Source organism: Chanos chanos, chromosome 3 (assembly GCF_902362185.1).
Source record: "Chanos chanos chromosome 3, fChaCha1.1, whole genome shotgun sequence".
NCBI classification, from domain to species: Eukaryota; Metazoa; Chordata; class Actinopteri; order Gonorynchiformes; family Chanidae; genus Chanos; species Chanos chanos.
This window is the reverse complement of record NC_044497.1, coordinates 42,972,599-42,996,313: the sequence shown is the minus strand read 5'-3', so window position 1 is coordinate 42,996,313 and position 23,715 is coordinate 42,972,599. Positions and strand designations below refer to the sequence as shown.

The following is a 23,715-nucleotide window of genomic DNA, read 5'->3' as shown; positions in this document are numbered from 1 at the left end:
CATTTCTCAAAGCGTGCAAAAGTAAAGATAGTCAAGACGTTGTCCCTCCTTATGAAACACTCTTTTTGAATCATTTTTGTGTGTCTTTTGGAAAAAGCTTTGTTAGTTTGTTAAATTGCTGTCGATAAATCATACACATGTAATGACTCTTTTCTTCCTCAGCCGTCTGTAAGCCATAGGGGCGTAGCGGAATGCGATCTCCCTGAGTGTAACCGTGGCCCCAGGAGGTGACAGGATGCCAGTGCAGGCGGCTCAGTGTACAGAATTCCTGTCCTGCCCCATCTGCTACAATGAGTTTGATGCAAGCAACCATAAGCCCATCAGCTTGGGTTGCTCACACACTGTCTGTAAGACATGTCTGCATAAACTACACTGCAAAGCCTGCCCTTTTGACCAGACCACCATCACCACCGACATCGACCTGCTGCCTGTCAACGGTGCTCTACTTCAGCTAGTGGGCGCTCCGGTGAGTGGGCCAAACATGGGAGGGGGATCAGCGACACGAGGTTCCCCTATGAGTATGGCAATGATTGGAGCCACCACCGTTCTTGTGTTGTTTCTTCCCCTATCATGTTACTGTAAAGTTTGTGTAGGTAGAAAATGTCATTTGAGTAATTGTGTTGTTGAACTGTGGGTTTGTGCTTCAGGTACCTGATGACCAGAGCGTGACACTGGGCAATGTGTCAGACAGCGAACATTACGAGGTCTGTAAAAGGTGTGTGGAGGAGCTGGCGCTGTACTTGAAACCCATTAGTGGTGGAAAAGGTAAGCGTGAGTTTGTATGTGTGTGTGTGTGTGTGTATGGGAAAGAAATCTATCTATCTATTCACTCGTGTTCTGTAGGCTGAAAAAAGATTGGCTTCTTTACATCAGTGTTTTGTCATGGTTGTTTTATCATTTTAGGTGGTTAAAGAAGCATAGGTTAGAAGAACTGAGTATTTCCTGTTTTGCATTGTGTGTGATTTAGTGTGGTTGGAACGTTTGTGTTTGAGCAGGCGTCAAAAGTACAAAATCTACAAACAGGAAATGCTGTAATAATTCATAACAATTTCACTGTCTACATTAAAGTTCTGGTAAAGTATAGTCAACATTGTTAAAGAGCCTTTATCCAATCTGACAGGTAACACCTCTTGTTGTAAGGGAATTTCTCAGTGTCATTAACAGCAGTAAATACAAATTGTTTAAAACATCATTCACTAGTTCTAGTAAGCATATTTTTTTTAAAGCATCACAAACCCTCTTAGCAATAATTTCTTAATAATTTTTATATGATGATATGTGATATGACATTGTCCTCCTCAGTCTCTGACATCATAGTTAATTTGGAGTAGTCCGGCTGGGGTCTATTAAGATGGATAATGGCTCTTTGTAGACCATTAAAAGGCTCATTCACCACACAGTAAACCCAGAGCTCTGTCATGTAGCCCCTCCTATGAGTAGAAAGCCAATTTCAGGGTTAAAGTAACTGTTTTATTGGTCTGATAGCAGCAGGGGCACTTCAGGTCTTTCTCCACGCTCTGTGAACAGAAGGGTGATAAAGCAGGGCTAAAGCTCTGAATACTCCTGTCTGATGAGCTCCGTTTTTAGACGGGAGCTGAACGCGTGCCAGATTTCTTTGACCATAAACCTCTGTTCATCCATATTGTTCTCTTATTGCAGAGATGCCTCTCAGTGGGGGTAGTAAAACTGAGGAAGTGAAAGTACTTGTCTAAGCCATGTTCAGTACACCCTAGCTCTCTCACTGAAAGCAATTTTCAGTCATTCACGTTGGGGGGGAAAAAACCCATTTTTCCTCTTATCTTTGTGACCTATTAAGGGCCAGTTATAAAAGATGTTTTTTGTGATGCGAAATGTTTCTGATAAACAACACGTGTGCGTGGAAGTGTGTATAGATGGCATCTGATTGGCATGCTCCCCCCCACGACAGGCATGGTGACCCTGAGTCCGAGCGCGCTCAGTCGGCCCATGCAGAGAAAACTGGTAACGCTGGTGAACTGCCAGCTGGTGGAGGAGGAGGGGCGGATGCGGGCGGTGCGAGCGTGCCGGTCTCTGGGTGAACGCACCGTCACTGAGCTCATCCTGCAACACCAGAACCCCCAGCAGCTCTCTGCCAACCTCTGGGCAGCCGTGCGGGCACGCGGATGTCAGTTCCTGGGGCCTGGTGAGTGCCGATGACCTCATTTACAAAGGTCGCTCCTGCCACAGACACGCTCATACACATACACTTGCATATACACGTACACAAGTCACAATGTCTAAGAAAAACCAAAAATATATGGCAGTTTCTTTTGTTAACTTCCAAGATTCGTCATACGTAATTGAACATGATTGTATAATTGGAGATGCTGTCATTAGAGTATAGGTCTTTGTCATTGTGTGTGTTTCTCTGCGTGTGCACAGCTTGGTGTCAGTGATGATTACTCATAGGGCAGATTCTGAGAGGGAGCACAATGTGTCTCTCACATGATCTCGTTTTGAGTTTCTTTTGTCTGATGACACCAGAGATATGGGCCTGTTAATGAAACAATTCGTTTAAGAAAACAGAGAAAGTGTGTGTGAACATACATGTTCCGTCTCTCAGCCATGCAGGAGGATGCCCTAAAATTGGTCCTTTTGGCTCTGGAGGATGGTTCTGCCTTGTCCCGGAAGGTTCTGGTGCTTTTTGTGGTGCAGAAGCTTGAGGCGCGATTCCCGCAGGCCTCTAAGACCAGCATAGGGCACGTGGTACAGCTGCTCTATAGGGCCTCCTGCTTTAAGGTATGAAAAGTTCCAGCACAGTATGAAAAGTCCTACTGCTCTTCTAGTGCACCATCTCATCTGCAAACACACCGCTTCTGTTTACGATTTTATTTCTGCAGCCCCAAGGAGCTGTAGGCTGATGTAACTTGATATTATTTATGTATGAATATTTCTCTGGAGTTTTAAAGTGGCTTAGTGTGAAGGATTTGAAATTAACTGAGTAGCTACAAATTGGACTACATCCCACATTTCCCACATCAGTTTAAGTTTAATTCGATAATAACTGAACTCAGTTAAAAACTCTCTTTAGTGCACAAAGATGTTTTTTAGCAGCAATAGAGAAAGCCTGTTGGTGTTAATTGTGAGGGGGATCAGCCTGTAAACATGGCATGGTTGGCAGGGCAGGAATGCCAGCCACTCTCCCAGAATGCACTGGTGTTCTATATTTGCTCCAGTTGGCCAGTAGCAGCATAAGACACAGTTTGAATCATAGATCTCAGTAGCCAAATCCACAGTATACAGAGTAATATCGTTAATCCAATCTTGTTCCTGTCATTCCCAGCCCTAGCTTCTGGAGTCTCAGCCTCCCTCTACATAGTGTAGCAGCCATAATATCATCTTGTACTGTAGCCAGGGGTAGCAGGTACAAGCTAATTAGGATATGTGAGCTATCTGCTTTAGATGAGCCAAGTTCATTAGCATTTGTCCTGAAATAGACCTCTCCCTTGCCTACAGGCATAACCAGTAACTAAACACATGCACGCATACGTAACACCTCTACGCATGATTTATGCTTTTGTGTATTTCAATTCTGCATGCTTGTCTCTGAGTGTGTACAGTTTGGTGTCAGTGATGATTACTCATAGGGCAGATTCTGAGTGGGAGAGCTCTGGCTCTCTCACATCTGATCTCATATTGAGTTTTTTTGAGTCTGATGACACCAGGCATGTGGACTAGTTAATGAAACAATCAATTTGAGAAACCATAGAGAGTGTGTCTAAATGTGCATGTTCTGTCTCTTAGCCATGAGCTCACTGATAACATTGCTGCTACTTTAGTGAAATGGCAGCTGAAAGGATATTTGGCATTTGATGAAGTTTTGAAGAGATATACTATGGGCCATAGAAGAATGATGTGGTGCTGTATTAAGTCTCTCTGCATGCGCCGATCCCTTCCTCTCTCTCCTCGTAAGGTGACCAAACGGGATGAGGACTCCTCTCTTATGCAGCTGAAGGAGGAGTTCCGGACTTACGAGGCACTGCGCCGCGAACACGATGCTCAGATTGTTCACATCGCCATGGAGGCCGGCCTACGCATTTCACCAGAGCAGTGGTCTTCTCTGCTCTACGGCGATCTCGTTCACAAGTCTCACATGCAGTCTATTATAGACAAGGTATTACCACGAGTGTCATATTGTAAACACTAGCACACTCATACTCCCACACTATACCTCTTGCTCACAAATCCACTTTATTCTAGTCTTCAGTAATGCACTTTTTGACAGTGATACAGATGATTTTAGATGAAATATCAGACCATATGAACTGCACTTTCTGTTAAACAAGCTATCGTCACTTTACACTTTCAATCAATTATTTAGGCCATAAATTCTTCCTGTTCTCGTATCTCTGGCCTTAGATTCACCTGCCAGCTACTCCAGTGTTCTTATTATATTTTCTTGATTTAATTACCACAGCTGCAGTCACCTGAATCCTTTGCCAAGAGTGTACAGGAACTGACTATTGTTCTACAGAGGACGGGAGATCCAGGCAACCTCAACAGCCTCAGGCCACATCTAGAACTGCTGGCCAACATTGACCACAACCCAGGTGAGCCCATGTCTTTGCTGGCTTTCACGCACTGTAGTTACGCTTTAGACATACCGCAGTTTTGAGATCACAGCCAAGTGACGGTTCCCTCTTCTTCTTTTGTGTGCGGTTGTTTTTGTGTAAAGACGCAGCCTCGCCCTCCTGGGAGGAGCTGGAGCGCGTGATGCTGGCAGTGAAGGTGGTGGTCCACGGTCTGGTCGAGTTCATCCAGAACTTCAGCAAAAAGAGCCACGAGACCACACAGGTGGCTTAAAAAAAACTCCCCTGAACTCAACGCACTTCGGTTTCACTCAGCCTAGCATTTGCTTTCTTTCATATTCTGTTAGTGAATGTCTCAGAACAACTCTCTCCTCTTGTGCAGCCTCAGCCCAATAGCAAATATAAAACCAGCATGTGCCGAGACCTCCGACAGCAAGGCGGCTGCCCGCGAGGGATCAACTGCACCTTCGCTCACACACAGGATGAATTAGAAAAGTGGGTGTACAAGTACTGCGCATGCATACTTTCCTTCTCTCTCTCTCTCTCTCTCTCTCTCTCTCTCTCTCTCTTTCAAACATACATGCGTGCACACACTGTCACTGACATGTAAAAGTACATCCATGTCTGCAATATATCTCTGCACAGTCTCACATAAGCAGACTCATACACATGGACACTCTTTCACTCTTGGTGTCTCATTCTTATTCATGCTCACCCACTCCCACACCTACACAATACAGTCACATGCTGAACGCTGTTATCTGTAAAGCCCATGCACTCTGCTCTGAAAACCTTTCTTATACTCCTCTTTCACTCTTTATTTCTCTCTCTCTCTCTCCCCCTGCCACCCACCAGGTACAGAATGAGAAATAAGAAAGTCAATGGGGCAGCAAGGTCATTCCTGCTGCCCCAGGCAATCCTGCCCAAAGGGGGCAACAGCAAAGGAGGACTTCTGTCTCTGGATGGAACTATTGGGGGTCTGCAAGGCACTGAGAAGGAAGGTTTGGTGTCAGAAGGTTCCCCAGCCCCTCAGCTCATTCCCAGAGGTGGAGACATACCTGATGAAATGACCAGAGCTCAAGCCAATGGCGCTAATGGTCTTCCTGGTGCCACTCACCCATCCTCTGGAGGCCTGGAGAGGTACTACCACGTCATCTCCACTGTCACTCAATGGATCTGTCAAACGTGGTGTTTTCAGCTTTAAAGAATTTTATTTGCCATTTCATTCTGTAAAGATCAACTCTCTCCATCTCTTAGGAAAACAATTTCTCCCCCAAAGACTCCTGTTAGTCATAACCACAGCTCAGTGACGTCCACTCACCCCTCAGGATCTCAGATGGAGGGAGGATCTGTGCTGCCCAGACATGGGCATTTCCCTCAGAGAGGACACCCTGAGGTCTACTACTCTCAGGAGCCGCGACCCCCATGTGAACTGTCCCCTTACCAGCCTCCTAGTGAGTGATCATATTCCAAATATTGCCTGAGCATTTCTATTCCTGGGGTAGTGTTTTTTTTATAGTATGTTTAATTTATGTTATCAGAATATTTGTCTATACATTTGTTCATCAATCTCATAAGTAAAGTGCTCTTAGAACCAGGGTGGAGTATCAGATGGTGTTTTTTTTTTTTTTTTTTTTTTCCATTCTTATTTAATCTTGCTCTTAGCCTAGTTGTTTATTTTGTACAAACAGTGTGACACTCCTCTTATCTGTCTGCCAATTCTGCCCTTATAGACAGCTACTACTCTTCCTCCTCCTCAGTGCCTCCGCATAAACCATGCACGGCACGTTTTGTACGTTCTAGCAACGTACCCGAATCCTCGATGCCCCCAGCGATGGGCCCGGCGTACTCAGAACATCACACCTCACTGCCCTCCCGGGAACGCCTGGGGCCCTCGCCCTTTGGACCAGCCCATCCCTACGGACCCCTGTCGCACGGCCACAGCACCTACGCCCCCGTGTATGATAGCAGACGTGTGTGGAGGCCTCAGCTGTACCAGCGGGAGGACGGCCGGAGTAACTCTCTGCCTCCTGAGGTGCTGCACTCCACAGTTTACCAGCCTCCCCTGAGAGAGCGCTTCAACTCCCTCGACAGCCCCTACTGCAGCACAGCGGAGCAGAGAGCGGCTCTGCACAGGGTGCGCTCGCTGTTCCCCTATCACTCCTGCTTTTGTGTCAGAGACTCACTGCTTTAAGTCTGGCTGTTCTAAAAGCTTGAAGTTTTGTTCCTAGGTCTAAATGCTCTCGTACTGTGAGTAAAGGACCAAAATGTAATAACAGCCAAAATGTAATAAGTTACTACATTTTGGGAAGGTTATTACATTTTGGGCTTAGTGTAGAGACCCAAAACGTAATAACAACCAATAATGAGATAACTGGGGATAATCCAATAGCCTGTCGATAATACAACGAAGTTTTGATTAATAACCATGGACATTTACAGTTAGGGAATTTATTACAAACATGTGGACCTGTACTTCAGTGAATGGGTTAATATTCTTCTTTGTTTTTCTTCTTCAGGACTCATACGGCCGCGTTCCTCTTGGCTATGACGATCTTTTTCGACAGGAGCAGTTGTCACATCATCATGGCAATGTAAACAGGCCATCCCAATCATGCCCAGTTTTCACTGCTGACTTTTGTGCAGAGGTGCGTCTTTGTGTTTCAGTGTGCGCGTTTGAACTCATTTTGCGTGTGGTATCTTGTAACTGTCCAATAATCTGTTTTGAAAACTGCTTTTGGATCAACATAAATGTATTTATTATGAAAATTCTACTAATGAATTTTTCCCGATGTCAGTTGCTTCTTTTATGGAGGTGACACGTTCAGCTATTTAAAATGTGCAACAGCCTAAAGCACGGTAGAAAAGTAAACAGTTGGATTGTAAGTAACAATAGTGTCCTGAATACTGTGCGTATGGGAGCACTCAGGAAGATTTAACTATGGAGAATTGAGGGTAGACTGAGTCACTATGCACTGTTAATCTTTATATATCCACACATTGTCTGTTAGTGGGTGTGAGGTGGAGAGATGAAATTGCTCATTACAGCTTTCTCTCTCTCTCTCTCGCTCTCTCTTTCTCTCTCTCGCTCTCTCTCGCACTCTCTCTCTCTAGCACTCGGAGGGTGTAGGTGGTGCGTGTATAAGCTGTAAGTGCCGTGGAGACGAGACTCTGGCCCACTACTCGCCTTGGTCGTGTGGCACCATCAGCCCATGCATTGGCCCGTTTGAGTCGGAACCTCACAGCTCCTCATCCCACTCCTGTTCGGAGCATCACACAGTAAGTAAAGTTGCACCGCACCAGCTATGGGCTGATTCACACGCTCTGATTCACAGACTCATTTAACCTGGATGGTTAGATGATTCACACATCTTCAGATCCACTTTTTTTTTTTTTTTAAGCTATACAGCGTTAGGTTTTTCTTTTTAAATCACTTGTTTTTTTTCCCCCGCCCTTTCTTTTCGTAATTTGGAATGACCAATAATCCAAGATGCTGCAAGCCCTCGCATGACAGTCACTTCAGTCGAAGTGAGTGAAGCTAGAACACAGTTTCCTTTGACATATGTGACACAAATCACTCATACACTATTTACACACTTTACGCTGCGTGAAGTGATATAACACACTAGGAGGAAAGCACTCTTTGCTTGACTTTCCGTACAGCTACACATGTTAGCGAGACCTGCTGAGTAGAAGGAGGGTACAGACCCTCGCCAGCACTTCCAGACAAGGGATTGGGCTAATAGTGTTCTTCTGGACTTCTGGTCTCTGCAGATAAGTGTGGCACAGCTGGGATTCAAATCATGAGACCCAAATGTAGGACGGACCTTTTCACCATTAGACGGTGCCTTAACCAAATGTGCTACTCAGGGGGCCATAGATACCCTAATTTAAACTTCACGTTGCCTCAAAGTAACTTTTGATGGTCTCAAAATGCACTGGGGTGGGTCAGTTTAAATTTTGTATTGTGCTGCTTCATAGCCTTAGGCTGCTTGGAGGTACTAAGTGCTGATCAGTACAGATCAATGCAAAAACAATATGTACGTAACTAAGTACAGAGCAGTATATCGGTACTACTCACTTTTACAGGAGATATTTGTGCATTGACTACTACCTAAAGTTACATAAACTGTCATCAATAGGGACTCTAAAGTGTGATTCAAAGCCTTATTGATTTTTTGTGTAATGATCTTCTTGTCAGGATGTGGAGAGTACAGGGAAGCATTGGCTGCATGTCTTGGAGCCTTATAGGCGACTGAAAGATGAAGACCCTATTATCCCATTTGGAGAGGGGCCCATTATCTCCAAATGGGGGGCTATTTCTCGTGCCTCCCGCACTGGCTATCACACCACTGACCCTGTCCAGGCCACCGCCTCACAAGGCACTGCAAGCACCACACCTAGCAACTTCAGAGGTCAGCGGCCACGCCCAGGCGGCAAAACCAGCGTTACGATATGGATGCAAATAATGCTAGAAGTGATTAGTGTATGGTGTGTCAATTAAGAAAACTAATTGTTTTTCATGAAGTAAGTTCATGAAAACTTATCAACTGGAGAGCTGAGCAGAACATTCTAGAAAACCTACTGAGAAAAGGAGAGAGACAGAGAAAGAAATACAGAGAGAGAGAATAAAGAGAGGTGGGGTGTTGGCAGTGCTTAATCCTTTTGATTTAGGATAGGATTAGAAGGGGAATATAAATGAATGTATGCTTTCATCTTCATTCAGGACTCAGCACATTGGCTCTCAGCATTCACACCCTATGTGAAGTTGAGAGGGTTTTTTTTTTTTTTTTGCTGTTGTGGTGCAGAGGATATGCTAATGTTGTTTTAACGTTTCCCTAATGTTGGATTTATGTTACCTCCTCACAGATTATGGCCCTCACATTGGTCACAATGACTACAGGTGGGGCCCACGAGGGTCTGATTCATCCAGTCACTCCAGCTTCCTAGAGAGGTAACATAGCTTATTTATCCCAACCTCAAGCAAGCCAACTGTCAGCGCTAATTTGGTTTGGAATGAAAATCAGTGAAACATTTAACACCAGCTCTTAGTTGCCACCTAACACTTCTAGGCCTTTGATTCTTGGCTCTGTTTGGGCACATCCCTTTTTGTTTTTAAAGTCTTTTGATGCCTCAGATGTTTCAAAAAGTGTTTTTAGGGGCTGTTTACTCAAAAAACAATCATTCAGACATATCCACATTACAACTCCAAACACTTCTAAGTTATATGTAAATCACATGAAATTACATTTGACCCAATTTGTACATTATGTGATTGCAAGGAGAGCATTGAGCTTTGCCTCCTACTTCATTCTCCCTTCTGTGTTATGCTGCAGTTACTTCCCTGTCCTCTCTCTGGTCTAAAAATAGAGCATCAGTGGGCTCAGTTCAGGGCTCCTCATGTTCTTTGGCAAAGCTCTGTGTGTATTACAGCAAACAGTGTGTTCCCATCTTACCACAGCCTTAAATCTCCAGATTCATCAACACAGAGTGTTTATACCTCACACACGCACAGACACACGAGACTGAAAACTGTATACACACACTTATTCAATATTTTATTGAGAACTCCAAACCAGACAACGCACACCTTTATGCTATTGCGTGTACAGGTCAATTGCAGAGCGAGAGTGAAATTGTGTACTGTCATTCCAAAATCTTAATATTTCTTATTGTGAATGTGTGTGTGTGTGTGTGTTCGTGTATATGTGGTGATGCAGTGATCAGCTAGGAGTGGTGGAGCTGCCAGCACAGAGGAGTTCCTACAGTTCAGGGGTGAAGCAGGGCTCGGGGCTCCTGCGTGCTGACCGTTTGGAGACTGAACCTGAACCTGACATTGAGTTAGAGCTGTCCGCTCTGGAACTGGAAGAGCCAGACACACCCCAACACAAGCATGAGGTAGTACCCTTGATACCAGCTCTGATCAGAGGCTATCAGCCACAGAAATCAGATGTATCAGGAATATGCTTTCTTCTTCACTAATATCCTGCCCCCCCCCCCCCCCCCTCAATCTTTCTGTACCCTTCCCTTGTATTTTTGTCTTTCCTCTCTCTTTTGAATTCTCTCCATATGGTTTCTGTAGGAATCTCTTGATTCGAGGACTCATTCACATGGCAACAGCCTCTCCACGCCCTTCAACAACCCAGCAAGGTCACAGTCTGACAAATTCCTGTCTGACAGGATGGACACCCACTTGTTGAAAAAGATGGCCTTCAGGTGAGTTGTCACACAAAGTTCACAGTTCTTCGGTAATTTTTCCGTCACAACTTTTAGGTTATCACTTTTACCGCACTGTTTGTTCTTTTGGTTAAAGGGGTTTTGTTCAAATGGAAGGCTGGTCCCTAGAGACTGGCTGTGTTCCTAGTGCTTTACTTCTATGCTTATTAGCATGAACTCATCATTGAAATCTTAGTACAAAGCTTAGTACATCTGATTATATAGTAGTTTTGAACACAGGCTTTGCCTCATCTTTTTTCAGATTCTCACTGAGTGTGCCTGTGTTGCAGGAAGTCTCTCTCTCCGGGGGGCCTTGTCTCTGGGGGTCTCAGTGTGGGGAAGTTGGCGTTGAAGACAGGATCTCCCAGGGCAGATGATACTGCTCATCCCAGTCCAGTGGCTGAGATGCTGCTCAATGGGAGCTGAGTGCTCCATTAACCAACTCCCTTCATGTTTGAGCATCATAGAGTAAAGTGAAGAGCATCAAATTAACACCACCTTCTTTTTGGACAGCAGGTAGATTTGCCCTGTCTGGGGAAGAACAGAACAAGAGGAGCTCTCAACTTCCCACTCAGCAAAAAGCCTTTCATATTTCTCTCCATAAGTGCCCTGCAAGCATGTATCACCCCCCAAAGTTTTCATGACTGTTTCTTTTCTCTGTTTGTTTGGGTGTTTTTTTTTTTATTCATGGGTGTCATATTTCATAAGGGAGATCCCTCACCAATACATTTATGACTTAGTGAAAGGCCTTAGCTCATCTATACTCAAAAGTACAGTAGAGAAATTGGTTCAAGTATCAAAGCATTAAAACAGACCAATAATAGAGCCGATAGTTTTCTATAGCTATTATTACTCCTAAAAATGTTTACAGTAGCTGAGGTTAACCAAGGTGCTCTGCAGTTCCAATGCTTTTTGCTAGTGTGCCATTTAACAATACTGTGTAGTCTTAGCCACTGGAATGATATCTGCATGTCAGTGACTCCTTTCACTCCCAGGATGCTTGTGGTTATTGAAATATGATTTGTTAGTTAATGCAGGCACCTTGTTTATTGTGTAATACTTGTCTATGTCGGGACAATATTATATACATGCTCTGAGAGAAGGCAGCTTAACAGGCGGTTAAAAGTCTGTAGAAATTTACTGATGCCATTTAAAAAAAAAAAAAAAAAGACACAACAGTTGTGCTTTTTTTTTTAAATCGCTTGTTAATATTTCCCAGCAATCTAAATCAGTCCCTTTTTTTCCTCCACTTATGTGTCTTTTCAAACATGAAAGCAGTGTTAGACAGTAAGCTCTCTGCATTTCACAAATCATGTGAGAATACCTTGATGTGGAAGGTTTATCATTTCATGTTGTGATACAATCATCACCAAACTAGTTTGACAGGTAAAATAAGACTATTTTGGTGTGTGTTTGTTTGTTTTTCTGGACAGAACTTGCATCTATTGTCTTGCTTAAGGATGTGTGTTTGTGCTCTATGTATTTGGGAAACATACTGCTCTGGAAGGTCATATGACAATAACCCACATTTGACAGTTCTCATGTGCGGCATGGAAAATGTCACGTCAGCATTTCTTTGTTTCGTTTGATCATTAGTGTTAGCTCAACCGCAGGACAGCACAGAATCAGAGCAAATACTATTTCAAACTGTCTCTCCTCTCCGTTTCTTTGTTAAATTGCCCCCCCGCCCCCATTTTATTTTAAGAAGCATCACTAACTTCTGTGAAGTTGTTGGTCAGAATATTTTGTATCAGGATCTCATACAGCTGTATTTTTTTGGGTCATTTGTTCTGATTTTTTTTTTTTTTTTTTTTAAGTATTTAACTAATTCATCCGTCAGCATTCACATCTGAACAGGATTTATTCCTGCAGGTAAACTGGTATGGTTCATTAGGTATAAAAACCATGAGTATGAGGATGACTCCGGCATTGGCCAAAAGGGTCAGTGCCATCTTACTGCTGTTTTGTGCACTGAATGTTCTGTTTCTGCCGTCTTCTCCTGAGAGGGTGAAGAGAACTGGGGAGTTGATGCTATGTGTTACAGTGTGTGGGAAACTCTCCTATTTATAATAGGATTTATTTTTTAATTTGTAATAAGGAGACAGTGTGGACAAGTCAGAGAGAACATGGCCAGTGCATACCCCCCCACCCATCCCTGCCTAGCAATGATTTGTTAAATATTGTTCTGCTTTTAACTTTCTTTCACTGAGATTGATCACTGCCCCACCCAAACTGGACCAGCTTAAGATGTGTGCACATGTTGCTTTAAATATGTTTACATGAATTATAAATTGAAAAAAGTGAACGCTAAGTATAAGACTGTTAAAATGGTTTAATACGAACTGTCCTTGTTTTTGTAACTTTTAAAAGTCAGACAATGCAAATGAATGAATGAATGATATATTGGGGGGAAGGAATTTCTTAACGTCTTGGTCATGATCCGGTTGGTAGTCTTATCAAAGCTCACTCTGCCTCCTGCTGTTCATGTTTATACCAGCAGGGGGTGGCAGAATCCAGGCTCAGTCTCTGCAACCCCTCAGGGGAGATCCATTGTCGCTAAGCTACTGATTGCAATTTAAGCACTGTCAAGGTTGAACACACATGACACACGCACACAGTTAATCTTTCTCAATGTAGCTTATTCATACAAAAAATTTAAAAAGATATTTTCTTTGCTGCTTTCTTTGTTACTGGTGCAGAATTGGGAGGAATAATTGTGTAATTATTCCAGAAGAGAGTCATTTAACTTGACCTCACAGCTTGCAGTAGTTTCACTGCACACACTGAATCCCATTCACACCCCATCTCTGCTGTCTTATAGTGGGAGTTCTCTGTCCCCATCAGTTCAACCCGGGCCATGCATGCTGTCCATATTATTTTGGCGATAGGGTCAATGATTGCGTAGTTGTGATACAACACTCTGGCGCTTTTAGTGTTCTGCACATGCCCACTGTGTGGCTATGGCTCGTACTGCGGTTTGCCTGCCTGCAGCAATTACGTTTGCTTTTCAAAACCACATTATTATTATTATTATTATTGTTATTATTGTTATTATTATTGCTTTTGAATTTTACAATTTTTGCTGAGCCGCAAGAGTTTGGCAGGTCTGATGGTCAGGAATATATGCCTGTTTGTCACTTGTGTGATCAAAGAGTTAAACTGATCAAAGAGTTGATGTTTAAATATTTTTACGTCTGTATTAGACATTTTCTTTGCAAATCTATTGTTCGATTGAATTGTAAATGTAATAAAAGATGGTACACATCCGTCATTTTATACAGCTAGAGCCATCATTAGATGGACTTACTGCACATTTTTAGGATATATATTCAACTATATTTAAATATGAGGATATGGAGATTATATATATATATATATATATATATATATATATATATATATATATATATATATAAAATGATGTCACCAAGAGAGATTCTTTAAAAATAAAAAAAAGAATATCTTTTAAAGAAATGTTCACAGAAATTTGTATTGCATTTTTCTTTTGAAATACCACTTGTAAGAGATTTCCTTTTTGCTTATGGCAATGCCAGTCAGGATTGAGTTCAGTTTACGTAATGAAATGTAGCCAATATCAGAGTGGATTCTTCTTGTTTTTTGTTCGTTCTTGCACTTGTAGCTTGACTGAGGCCTGAATTCCTCTGAAGAGTAGCCTGATGACATGAGGCAGATATGAATGGAACTGTTGTGTAAATGCATGCTAAGGTAATAAATACAAACACAGTAACAAAAAGCGTGTTTATTTTTTTATTCTTGTCTGTTCAAGATGCGTACTATGCTCTCTGGTGCCGTTTTGAGGTACTGCAAATACTACTATGAGCTGATATTTACCCTCCTTTAAATAAACTGATCCCCTCCCCCTTAATTTCATTTACTCTCATATAGTTTTAAATGTAATTCAACATTTTAACATTGAAGACCTCCTCAGTAGATTTATTAGAATAACACTGTGTGAGATTTAAGGTGAAAAGATCTATCACCTCCCTACCACCCAAAAACAATCGTGTATAAATCTTTAGATCCTGTCATTGTTGAACATGTATGTTTCATGATGTAAGTTACCCTGTTGAGGTACTTCAAATGTGACGAAAATATTACATTTATGTACTGTACATACATGTACTGTATTTATAAATGTATTTCTAGTAGCTGTACTTGAAATAAGGCTTGAAATGATACATGATCACTTGAAATTATACATAAGCACTGCAATTATGCACTACCACACAAGTGTTTTATTAGCATTTTATTAGCATTTTTATTTATCATATTTCTGTCATATCGTACTCATACCCATATGTTCTTCCTCTGCTGGGAAGTTTTGTAAAAATGATGTCAAATGGTATGAGTAATATAACAGTTCTCTCAAGGCAACTTTAAATAACCCAGTACAATTCTATTATGAAACAGTGCAAAGAAATCTCAGCAGAGGGGGAAGGAAGCTTTTGAGGCCTTGTCTTCACAATGGATATTGTGTAACGCAATGTTGAAACACGAACAGGGACACAACGCGTTTACCATGGGGACATTATGGAGCATTGTAAAATGTGTTTAAAGTGAAAAAAATGAAAGTGGCCCTGGCTACGGTTATCTTTTTCTTCTTGCTAAAGCCTGCAATGTTTTGCAAATGCTTGGTCACATTTTACCCTCTTGAGGGATGAGTAAAGTGGAATTAGCATGAGAGGATTTTCAGGATAAGAGTATTGACTCATCCTTTGCTGACACGAACAGTCTTAATATGGAAAATTGCACAATATCTATTATGTCCTAAATGCAACCTTTTGGATTAAATTTCTTGCCGTCAGTACTACACAAGAGAGTCCCACACAACAATGCGCTTGCTGGACGTTGCCTGCTTCACCAGTTAATTCATAATATGGACTAATATGAACGACTTGATTTTAATCATAGTGAAACGTTTGCTAAATATTCAAATGAAACGACAGTTTACATTCTTCTGTTCACAGATTTACCGTCGTAGAAAACTTAACCATTAATGTCTACCCCACCAACCAAAATCTTTTCCCATCCGGAACATGCGCAGTCCAGACGGGGTTTGGTTTATGTTTACAGCAGCTGAGTGCTGTGTCTGGCTAATGTTGAGCGATGTTATGATAAGCCTCGTTGGACTAAAATTATATTGTGGAAAAAGGTAAGGCATTCGGGATGTCTCTCTTTTTGTACTTAACATTTAAGCTGCACGCCCCATTCGTGAGTGATATATTCAAGCCTTATTAAAACACCAGTTAGGTACATGGGGAGTAAGCCAGCTAGCTTTCCAGTTTCTGGTTAGCTACTGAGCTAATGTCAGTGGCAGAAGGGCCGAACTGTTCTGCTCCGATTCTTATGTGTAACAGAACGCCAGTGCACGCCATGACTCATCTTCCAGGGGTGAACAAGGGACCCTTTTTACATGCAAGCTGCGCCAGTTGTTCGGTCAGCGTGTATACTCATTTCAATGTGAAGTTCATTGCTAGCTATATTAGTTCTCTCTGCAAGCTATGCTAACTCCGTAGTAACGGCTTAGCTTAGGCTGATATGCAGTCATATCGCTAGCTTGCTACTGGAGTCTTTGATTACGCCCCGTGTTTTTGCGAAATAAGTTCCAGCCACTTATTCGTTACCGACAGTTACATCGTTTCGGTCCTGGTACTTGGTAGTTGCGACCTTGTCAATGAAAGTTAAAGTGCCACCGATTTATTTAACTTACCATTACATGACATGGGTGTATTTATCTAGCTATGTAAGTTAACGTGACTGTCTTGTACAATTGCATGGTCAAGAGTGCATGACTACACATCCACGCTATGTGCATGCAAGTGTCCATACGACATAGCACCGCAGAATGCATTTCTCAATCTATTGTACTCATAGGTATTGGAGAAAAATGTCTTGGTACAAACGAATAACTTACTTTCTCGGTGCGCACGCAAAATGAAGCGTATCTCAGCATGGCCCCACACCAATATATTCACATAAACTTGACTGACACACTTGATGGCAGTGTTGTTTTGTGTTATTAGAATTCTGCTTTACACTCCGTAGTCCTATGGACGTTGTCAGTGGCGTCAAGTTTCTACGTCTTGGCTGTATGTGTAATGATAGAATGGGGAGAGCAGATGATCTATTGTCATCGTCAGGACGACGGATAAGAGCTAACCAGCTATGTTTGTTGTTTATTATGGTTTTGATCTATAGTTTGAACAGCAAACCCTATACTGGATCGATAACCATGACATGTTAGGTACATGTTCTTTTGTGTCAGTCCGAAGCTGTAGCCTGCTCTAGAGGCGTTATGGTAACAGCAAAGCTCAGTGGGTAAACTCACCTGAGACTGAGCAAGGTGAAAATAAAGGTGTTGGCACACCCTCACCTGCTTCAACCATGCACCCATGTGTAAATATTTGCAGGAAACACCAACTCAGCTTTAGACAGAGGGAGTGTTTCACGCTGTATGTAGGTTGGAGTTGACCATGACAACTGCACTGACAACAATTTTGTGTGGCTCATATAGCTTGCTGCCCACTGCCTTCCTACCTAATTATGTTTTGCAGAGTATTTTGGTTGTCAATGGGTCCAGTGGACAGCAATATGTTGCTGTCCACTGAAGCTTAAGTTTCTCAGTGCTTCATCTGTAGTGGAAAAAAGAAGCCCTTTTATGAGGATATGATACAATTGGAAAGACTTTGCCCCACCCTTCTGTGAAACTAGCCAGATAGGAGTTTTCAACTACTTGTCCGTTGCATATCCACATTAGTACTGTGGACAGAGCACTCTGCACACTTGTTGAATGAAGGCGATAAATGTATGAGATCTGTTCACTGCCTCTCTTTGGAAAGATCAGCAAACCGACATGCACAAACAAATAATAATAATGGCAGAAAAAACCTTTTTTTTCCTTCTTTTTACAGCCCGGTGTTCAGGCAGTTCCATATTCAGGAAATTGTGTGGATCACATTAAAGGCCACAGTGTGTTAATCTAAGCCAAGTGCTAGAGCAGTCAGCCCTCAATGAGATGGTTATCACAGTCCTTACATGCGATCTAAATCAGTGACAGATGCTATGTCACTCAGTGTTCTTCCTCAATTCTCTCTCTCTCTCTCTCTCTTTCTCTGTCTATCTCCCCCTCTTCCCCTAACACAGCTAGTTATAACCAGGGTTGTCTCACCTTGTTTTGCCCACTCTTATTCTCCTGTGCCCTCACCCTGCTGTCATGGCCTCAGACAAAAGGGGGAAGTGGATTTGTGGCATACCAAAGTACTTACCAGAGCATGCAAGACATGGGGCTCAGCTGACAGCCTTGAGCTAGAGAGTTCAACAGCCATGATTGCACAAAAAGAATAGTCCAGATTATGAGGTGGATATCAGTACTGTGTGAAAGAGCAAGAGACAGCTGTACTGAGAGTACAAAGAATCAGAGAGCAAGAACGAGGTAGCTACTGAGTGTGAGAACAGATAAAAAGAGAGAGAGAAAGAAAAAGAAGAGAGAATATCTCCCATCAGTATGAAAACAGGCTAAATAGTAATTAGAAGCCTTCATGGACATGGGGAGCCCTGAAGCCAGGCAATTTTGCCTGTAATTTGGTTTTGTTAGCAGAGGGGCAGATTTATTGTCAAGCATTCCCCAAGTAAATATGGTCTTTCCTCTGACAATGTCCCTAACAGCCTTTTGTTTCTCTTGGTTTTCTCAACAATCGCCTACCCATGCAGTTAGTACGTGCTGAATAATACTGCCGTCAGGGTCCTTTCCGTGAACAGGTACACACTCTGTATGAGAGGTATACACTCCTTATGAGGGGTTGTCATGACAACGCACAGCTGACTAACATCCTGAGGAGAATCAGAGAGGGCTGTAGCGGAGAAACCCCCACCCCTTCCCCATTTCTATTGCATTTCCTCTCAGCCTTTCCTCCAGAGAGTGGGAAACATCAGCTAGTGTTTCAGTTGCTCTTTTCCAGTCTCCATTTGGCTGTAATGTCCTGGGGTAGAGAGAGAGAGAGAGAGAGAGAGAGAGAGAGAGAGAGAGGGGGAAAGCTGGACAAGGCAGCCATTATTAGAGTGTGGGAGCTGGAGAACAGAGTGTTAGTGTGAGCAAACCTGATGCAGTGTGTATGTGTGATTGTTGTAATGTGAATATCACATAAGCATACACATTAGTGTTTGTGTTTCTGCGTGTCTCCAAGTGTGCTTCCTGTGTCGCTATAATCTATAAATGGTACATTCTGTCAACAGGGTGCATATACTCACTTGAGCAGTTTTACTCATCCATTGATGTGTATGAGAGAAATGTTAAACAAGTCTCTTCAGACCATAGCCAGTGCTTCTGGAGAATGAGCCTTATCTTGTATGGGTTTATCTGACTGACTGGTTGGCCTCTGGTGGATGTTGTGGTCATTGTCCCCCAGAGACCAGCTTAGAATCTGCTTCCATTAAAAGAGAGCAGAATGTGCCCACTCAGGAGAAAACCAGAGTATTTGGCCTGGGTCCGCTCACTACTGTCCAGCTTACCAATATCACCCTCTTCCATTTCGTGTCTTTAACCAGCTCCCACTGTGTTCATTATTCAGTCAGTTATACATATTAAATCAGTTAGAGGTGCACATGAAAACAAGAAGTTATGCCACAGGTTTCCACTCTACACATAGGCCATTTACTTTAATAAATGTGCTGTGACAAAAGGAGTGAATTGTATTTTATCACTCAGCTGTGAGTCCTGAATTTTGCTCAGCCCAGGAGTTGATAGACTTGAAGCTTTTAGATTGTAGAAATGTTCTTTGCTTGTTCGTTTGCCAGAGGCTGATGGAGGTTATGAAGGTGTTACAGAGTCTCTAGGTTTGAATGAGACATTGCTGTGATGAAAGCTGACTTAAGTGAACCAATTAGTGTATCTGTGGAGCTATCAGGTGAATATGTTGGCTTGGATTGGTTTACTGGAGCATGAGTGTGTGTTAGCATATCACTTAGCTCAGTAAAGCACCAAGGCCCATGGATTAGTGTTGTGTCGTGACTTTCTCTCTTCTTCTCGTTCTTATTGTTGTGAGTGGGGAGACAGCTCAAAACAGCCTGTTGGTGCTTCTGACCCACAGCCAGAAACACTCTGCTTTCCCTGCTGCTCCACAATGGCACCTCCCTGCCCTACTTTACACCCCCCCCCCCCCCCCCCCCCCCCCCCAGGTCTCTCCTACTCTCCACCCCCTCATTCAGTCCTCCCCGTTCTGTAAACTCAAACTCCTGGCATGTTTCTCTTTTTCTCTCGCCTCACTTCTCTTCTATTAAAAGGTCAGCCATGTTAGTGATTGTGAATGAGAGAGTGTTGATCAGGCTCATTGTGTATTAAACCTGTGAGTGAGTCAAAATGGTGCCTGCATAAGGGGCTTTGTGTGGAGAAACCCATAAGTGACTGACTCATGACCCAGACTGGGCCTCAGTGGATCCAGTCTGCCGAGGAGCCTCTGGGACAATGCTTTGGGCCTTTTTGGACGGACTTATGACGGACTGCTGGGGGTGTTCAGCTCGTTAAGTGTCGGATGACGTGCATTTGAACGTGATGCATTGAGCTGAATACAGTAAGCATTGTGTGTGCGTTCTAAAGTTTGTTTGTCATTTGACTGTTGCTATGGAGACAGGGTGGTATTTTTGCATGTAGTGAGGCAGCGGCTGTCCCCTAAGAGGAGCTCTGTGACTCTGACCGTGTGACTCTGCCATGAGCTGTTTCTTCACATTCATTCACACACTCAGCCTGTACACTGCTACACTTTATTGTCATTACATCACCGTATAGGATCATATTACATACCATTAGTCTGCACTAAATTGGCTCTGTTACCCAGTTAAAACTCAATTAGTCTGTCTTTAGAGATGTATAAGCCCTGTAGAAGACCTCTGTTACCTCAGCCTTTCTCTTTGTTTCTTCCTCTTCACTTACCACACTCAACTTCTCCCTTTAGCTTGTACTGGCGCTGTGCATTGAAATGAATGTTGTCTCAATATGCAGTTTGTCTCTGTGCTACGAGCAACGTATCGTGGGTGTTGTGACCGGTAGCCCAAGTACATGGTGGAAGCTCCCCCTGGTGGACATAAATTGTAGTGTAATTGTGGAATTTGAACTGTCAATAATTATAATTTGACTTTACTGCTGACAATAACTTTGTGTAAAATTCAGGACATGGTGCTGCTCATGTGTTTTCCTCTCCATTTTACTTTTCTCATACGTTTTCTTTTTGTTTGTTTCCTTGTTTTTCTTTCTAGGTGATTTCACTCATTAAAGCTCATTCATGAATGCGCCTGGCTTGGTTTAGCAGCCATGGATGACAAGGCGTCAGTTGGGAAAATTAGCGTGTCATCAGACTCGGTGTCCACCCTGAACAGTGAGGACTTTGTCCTGGTCTCCCGGCTGGGGGACGATACCCCATCCACAAATAATGGTAGCGATGATGAAAAGACAGGACTGAAGGTAAGAGCTCTAGAGGAGTAGACAGCCAAGCAGTAAGGAGACACTGAGAGTTACTGGGATGTCCAAACTAAGAGCTAGAGGGTAGGCTTTGTTGTTCACTGGAGAACACAGTGTGCTGTGGTTTTTCATTAAGGCTTGTTCAAGTAGTTTAATGTTAATGACAGGAAGATGAGGTAAAGATGGATTGGTCTAGTATTCTGTAACGACATTAAAAAACACCTAATACCTCCAGACGAGTAGCTCCTTTAATGGGACTGACTATTCCTTCCCTTCCAAATTGAGAGACTAATTCACTGGTTAGCGAGATGTTAAAATGCAGGTGGTACCCTCTTAAAAGGTCCAACTGAAAATTGCTAAGGGCCTGTGATTTTCTATTTGGATTTGTGACCTTCTGTTCATTGTTAAATGTATAATGTGTGATTATGTAATAAGTGTTTGTTAAGGTTAAGAGTCACCACTTACAGTATCACCAGGCATAATTCAGTAAAGTCCTCAAGACTGAATAGATTGTTTTGTGGCAAAATGGAAACTTCCATCGCACTCATTTCCACTTTTTGTTCACCTGTGTTTCTGGTCATTGGCTACATCAAAACAATGTCATGTCATCACTTCCTTAGTTACATAACACACTGCCAGGCCTGTGTTTGTGACACTGAGACAGCGAATTACTGAGCCCTTTGTCTCGCTCAGCTTTCTGAAATTCACAGGGGCTATGTGTGACTGCATTCTCACTTTACACACCACAGACACACACATTCACACTCATTCACTCACACTCACTCACTCTTGGTTTGTGGATGCTGTGTTCTTTGAGACTTCTTGGTGTTCTGTCTCATCCTTTCCTCTCCTCTTCCTTTCAAATCCTTCACTCGTTCACTGTCACCAACCTGCCAGGCTCTGTCATTGATCTCTTCACTGCTGTTCTATGTTTTATTTTGGGTTTTTTTGGTGAAATTGTCCTTTCTCTGACAGACTTTGTAATTCATTCTTGAAAGTTCTTTGTGTCACTCTCTCTCTCGCTCTCTCTTTTTTTGGTTGGACTTGTGGAGAAAGTGTCCATTTTTAGCACTATTCTTTCTTCTTCTGGCCTTTTTTCACATTTTTACTCCATTTTAGATCACTGTTTCAGAACAATCACTGTGTCACCACTGCATTTAAGTGAGAGACAGCCCCCATTCTCAGAAATGGTGGTGTTGATGTGACTGGTTCAGGTGCTTGTCGGTCATATTGTAGTACTCTGATTCAGCCAGTAGAGAGAACCAATAGCCTTCAAATAGCCAGTGTGCTAACATTGTATGAGGATTCAGCCTTCACAGACTGGCGAGAATGCTTCTGACTGTTCTACTTTCTCTTGCTCTCTCCTAAATAAAATTGTCATTTGGATGGTGTGTGAGGTTCATCTGGTACATATTACACTGTAACATTTCTGTTTCTATTCTTATTTCTATTAACTCTTCATGCTCTTCACTCCCAAAGCCTACTCAGTGAGGGGCTGTAGGAAGGGGTTTTCTAAACGTGTCGTTTGTTATGCAGGTGATTTCTGAGGAAGGGGTCAGCTTTAAGGTCAGTCTCCTTCTCTTTCTTCATCCCTTCTTTTCTCTCGCACTCTACGCTTCTCCTTACTCTTGTATTGTGACTGTGCAGTGAAACCGTGTCTGTGCTCTATGTGTGTTTGATTGGAAGTTGATTTGGCAGCCGCTTGATCGACAGCTCCTCAGGCCCGTAGTAGTGACTCAGTGGAATAAGAGGCGGGCTGTAGTGTGGGACTGAGCTGTGGTAGTGATGTATTAGTGCAGTCTGAAAACGCTTGTGAACCTATAGGCAGACGGATCTTAAGTTTGACCGTCGGCCTATGAACACACCAAAGCGCTCTCTCTCCATTGTGTTTGTAGCAGAGTGAATGCTCTGGTCTCAAAAGCAATACTCTGCCAGTTTTAGTCCCCTTCCTGTTTTTATGTGCTGTGCTAGTCTAGTGCTCACAGATTTTTTCCAAATGTGTTGTAGCTGCTACCATTGTGTTTGAAACACAGAAAATGGAAAACTTTGTAACATTTCTCACGATGAAAGCGAGTGATTCTGTCCCATCCCCGTCATTGAACAGCCCTTGCTTTTACAATTATTCTTACCTGTGACCTGTTCAGTGCTTTTTCCTTTGCTACCTGGCTGTGTTCTTGTTTCAGATGATTTCATGAATCCAGTGTCGCTTCAAAAATCCTGTTCCCACTCTCTCTGATCAGCACGATAAGTTTATGATTCCCACTCTCTCTGATCAGCACGATCAGTTTATGATTCCCACTCTCTCTGATCAGCACGATCAATTTATGATTCCCACTCTCTCTGATCAGCACGATCAGTTTATGATTCCCACTCTCTCTGATCAGCACGATCAGTTTATGATTCCCACTCTCTCTGATCAGCACGATCAGTTTATGATTCCCACTCTCTCTGATCAGCGCAATCAGTTTATGATTCCCCCTT

General features: G+C 42.8%; 2 protein-coding genes across 3 annotated transcripts in view; both read left to right on the top strand.

Moving 5' to 3' along the window:
• The first annotated feature begins 235 nt into the window (after positions 1-235).
• Positions 236-11,333, top strand: rc3h2 (ring finger and CCCH-type domains 2). The gene is made up of 18 exons (XM_030767375.1): positions 236-466; positions 648-775; positions 1,893-2,161; positions 2,582-2,757; positions 3,932-4,132; positions 4,436-4,568; positions 4,694-4,812; positions 4,930-5,042; positions 5,403-5,687; positions 5,805-6,005; positions 6,285-6,684; positions 7,067-7,195; positions 7,662-7,826; positions 8,749-8,962; positions 9,417-9,501; positions 10,268-10,445; positions 10,630-10,763; positions 11,054-11,333. Exons 1-18 carry the CDS (start codon positions 236-238, stop codon positions 11,187-11,189), a joined length of 3,297 nt encoding a protein of 1,098 aa, XP_030623235.1. The 3' UTR covers positions 11,190-11,333.
• Positions 11,334-15,852: 4,519 nt separating this feature from the next.
• The window catches only part of rabgap1 (RAB GTPase activating protein 1), a 53,912-nt gene continuing 46,049 nt past the window's right edge, over positions 15,853-23,715 (top strand). Inside the window, exons 1-3 of one of the 2 annotated variants that reach the window (XM_030767373.1) lie at positions 15,853-15,936; positions 21,033-21,237; positions 22,771-22,800. In XM_030767373.1, coding sequence (XP_030623233.1) covers positions 21,088-21,237; positions 22,771-22,800 — 180 coding nt within the window. In that variant the 5' untranslated portion in view covers positions 15,853-15,936; positions 21,033-21,087. The remainder of the gene's footprint in view (positions 15,937-21,032; positions 21,238-22,770; positions 22,801-23,715) is intronic. The other variant, XM_030767374.1, reaches the window with a different exon arrangement.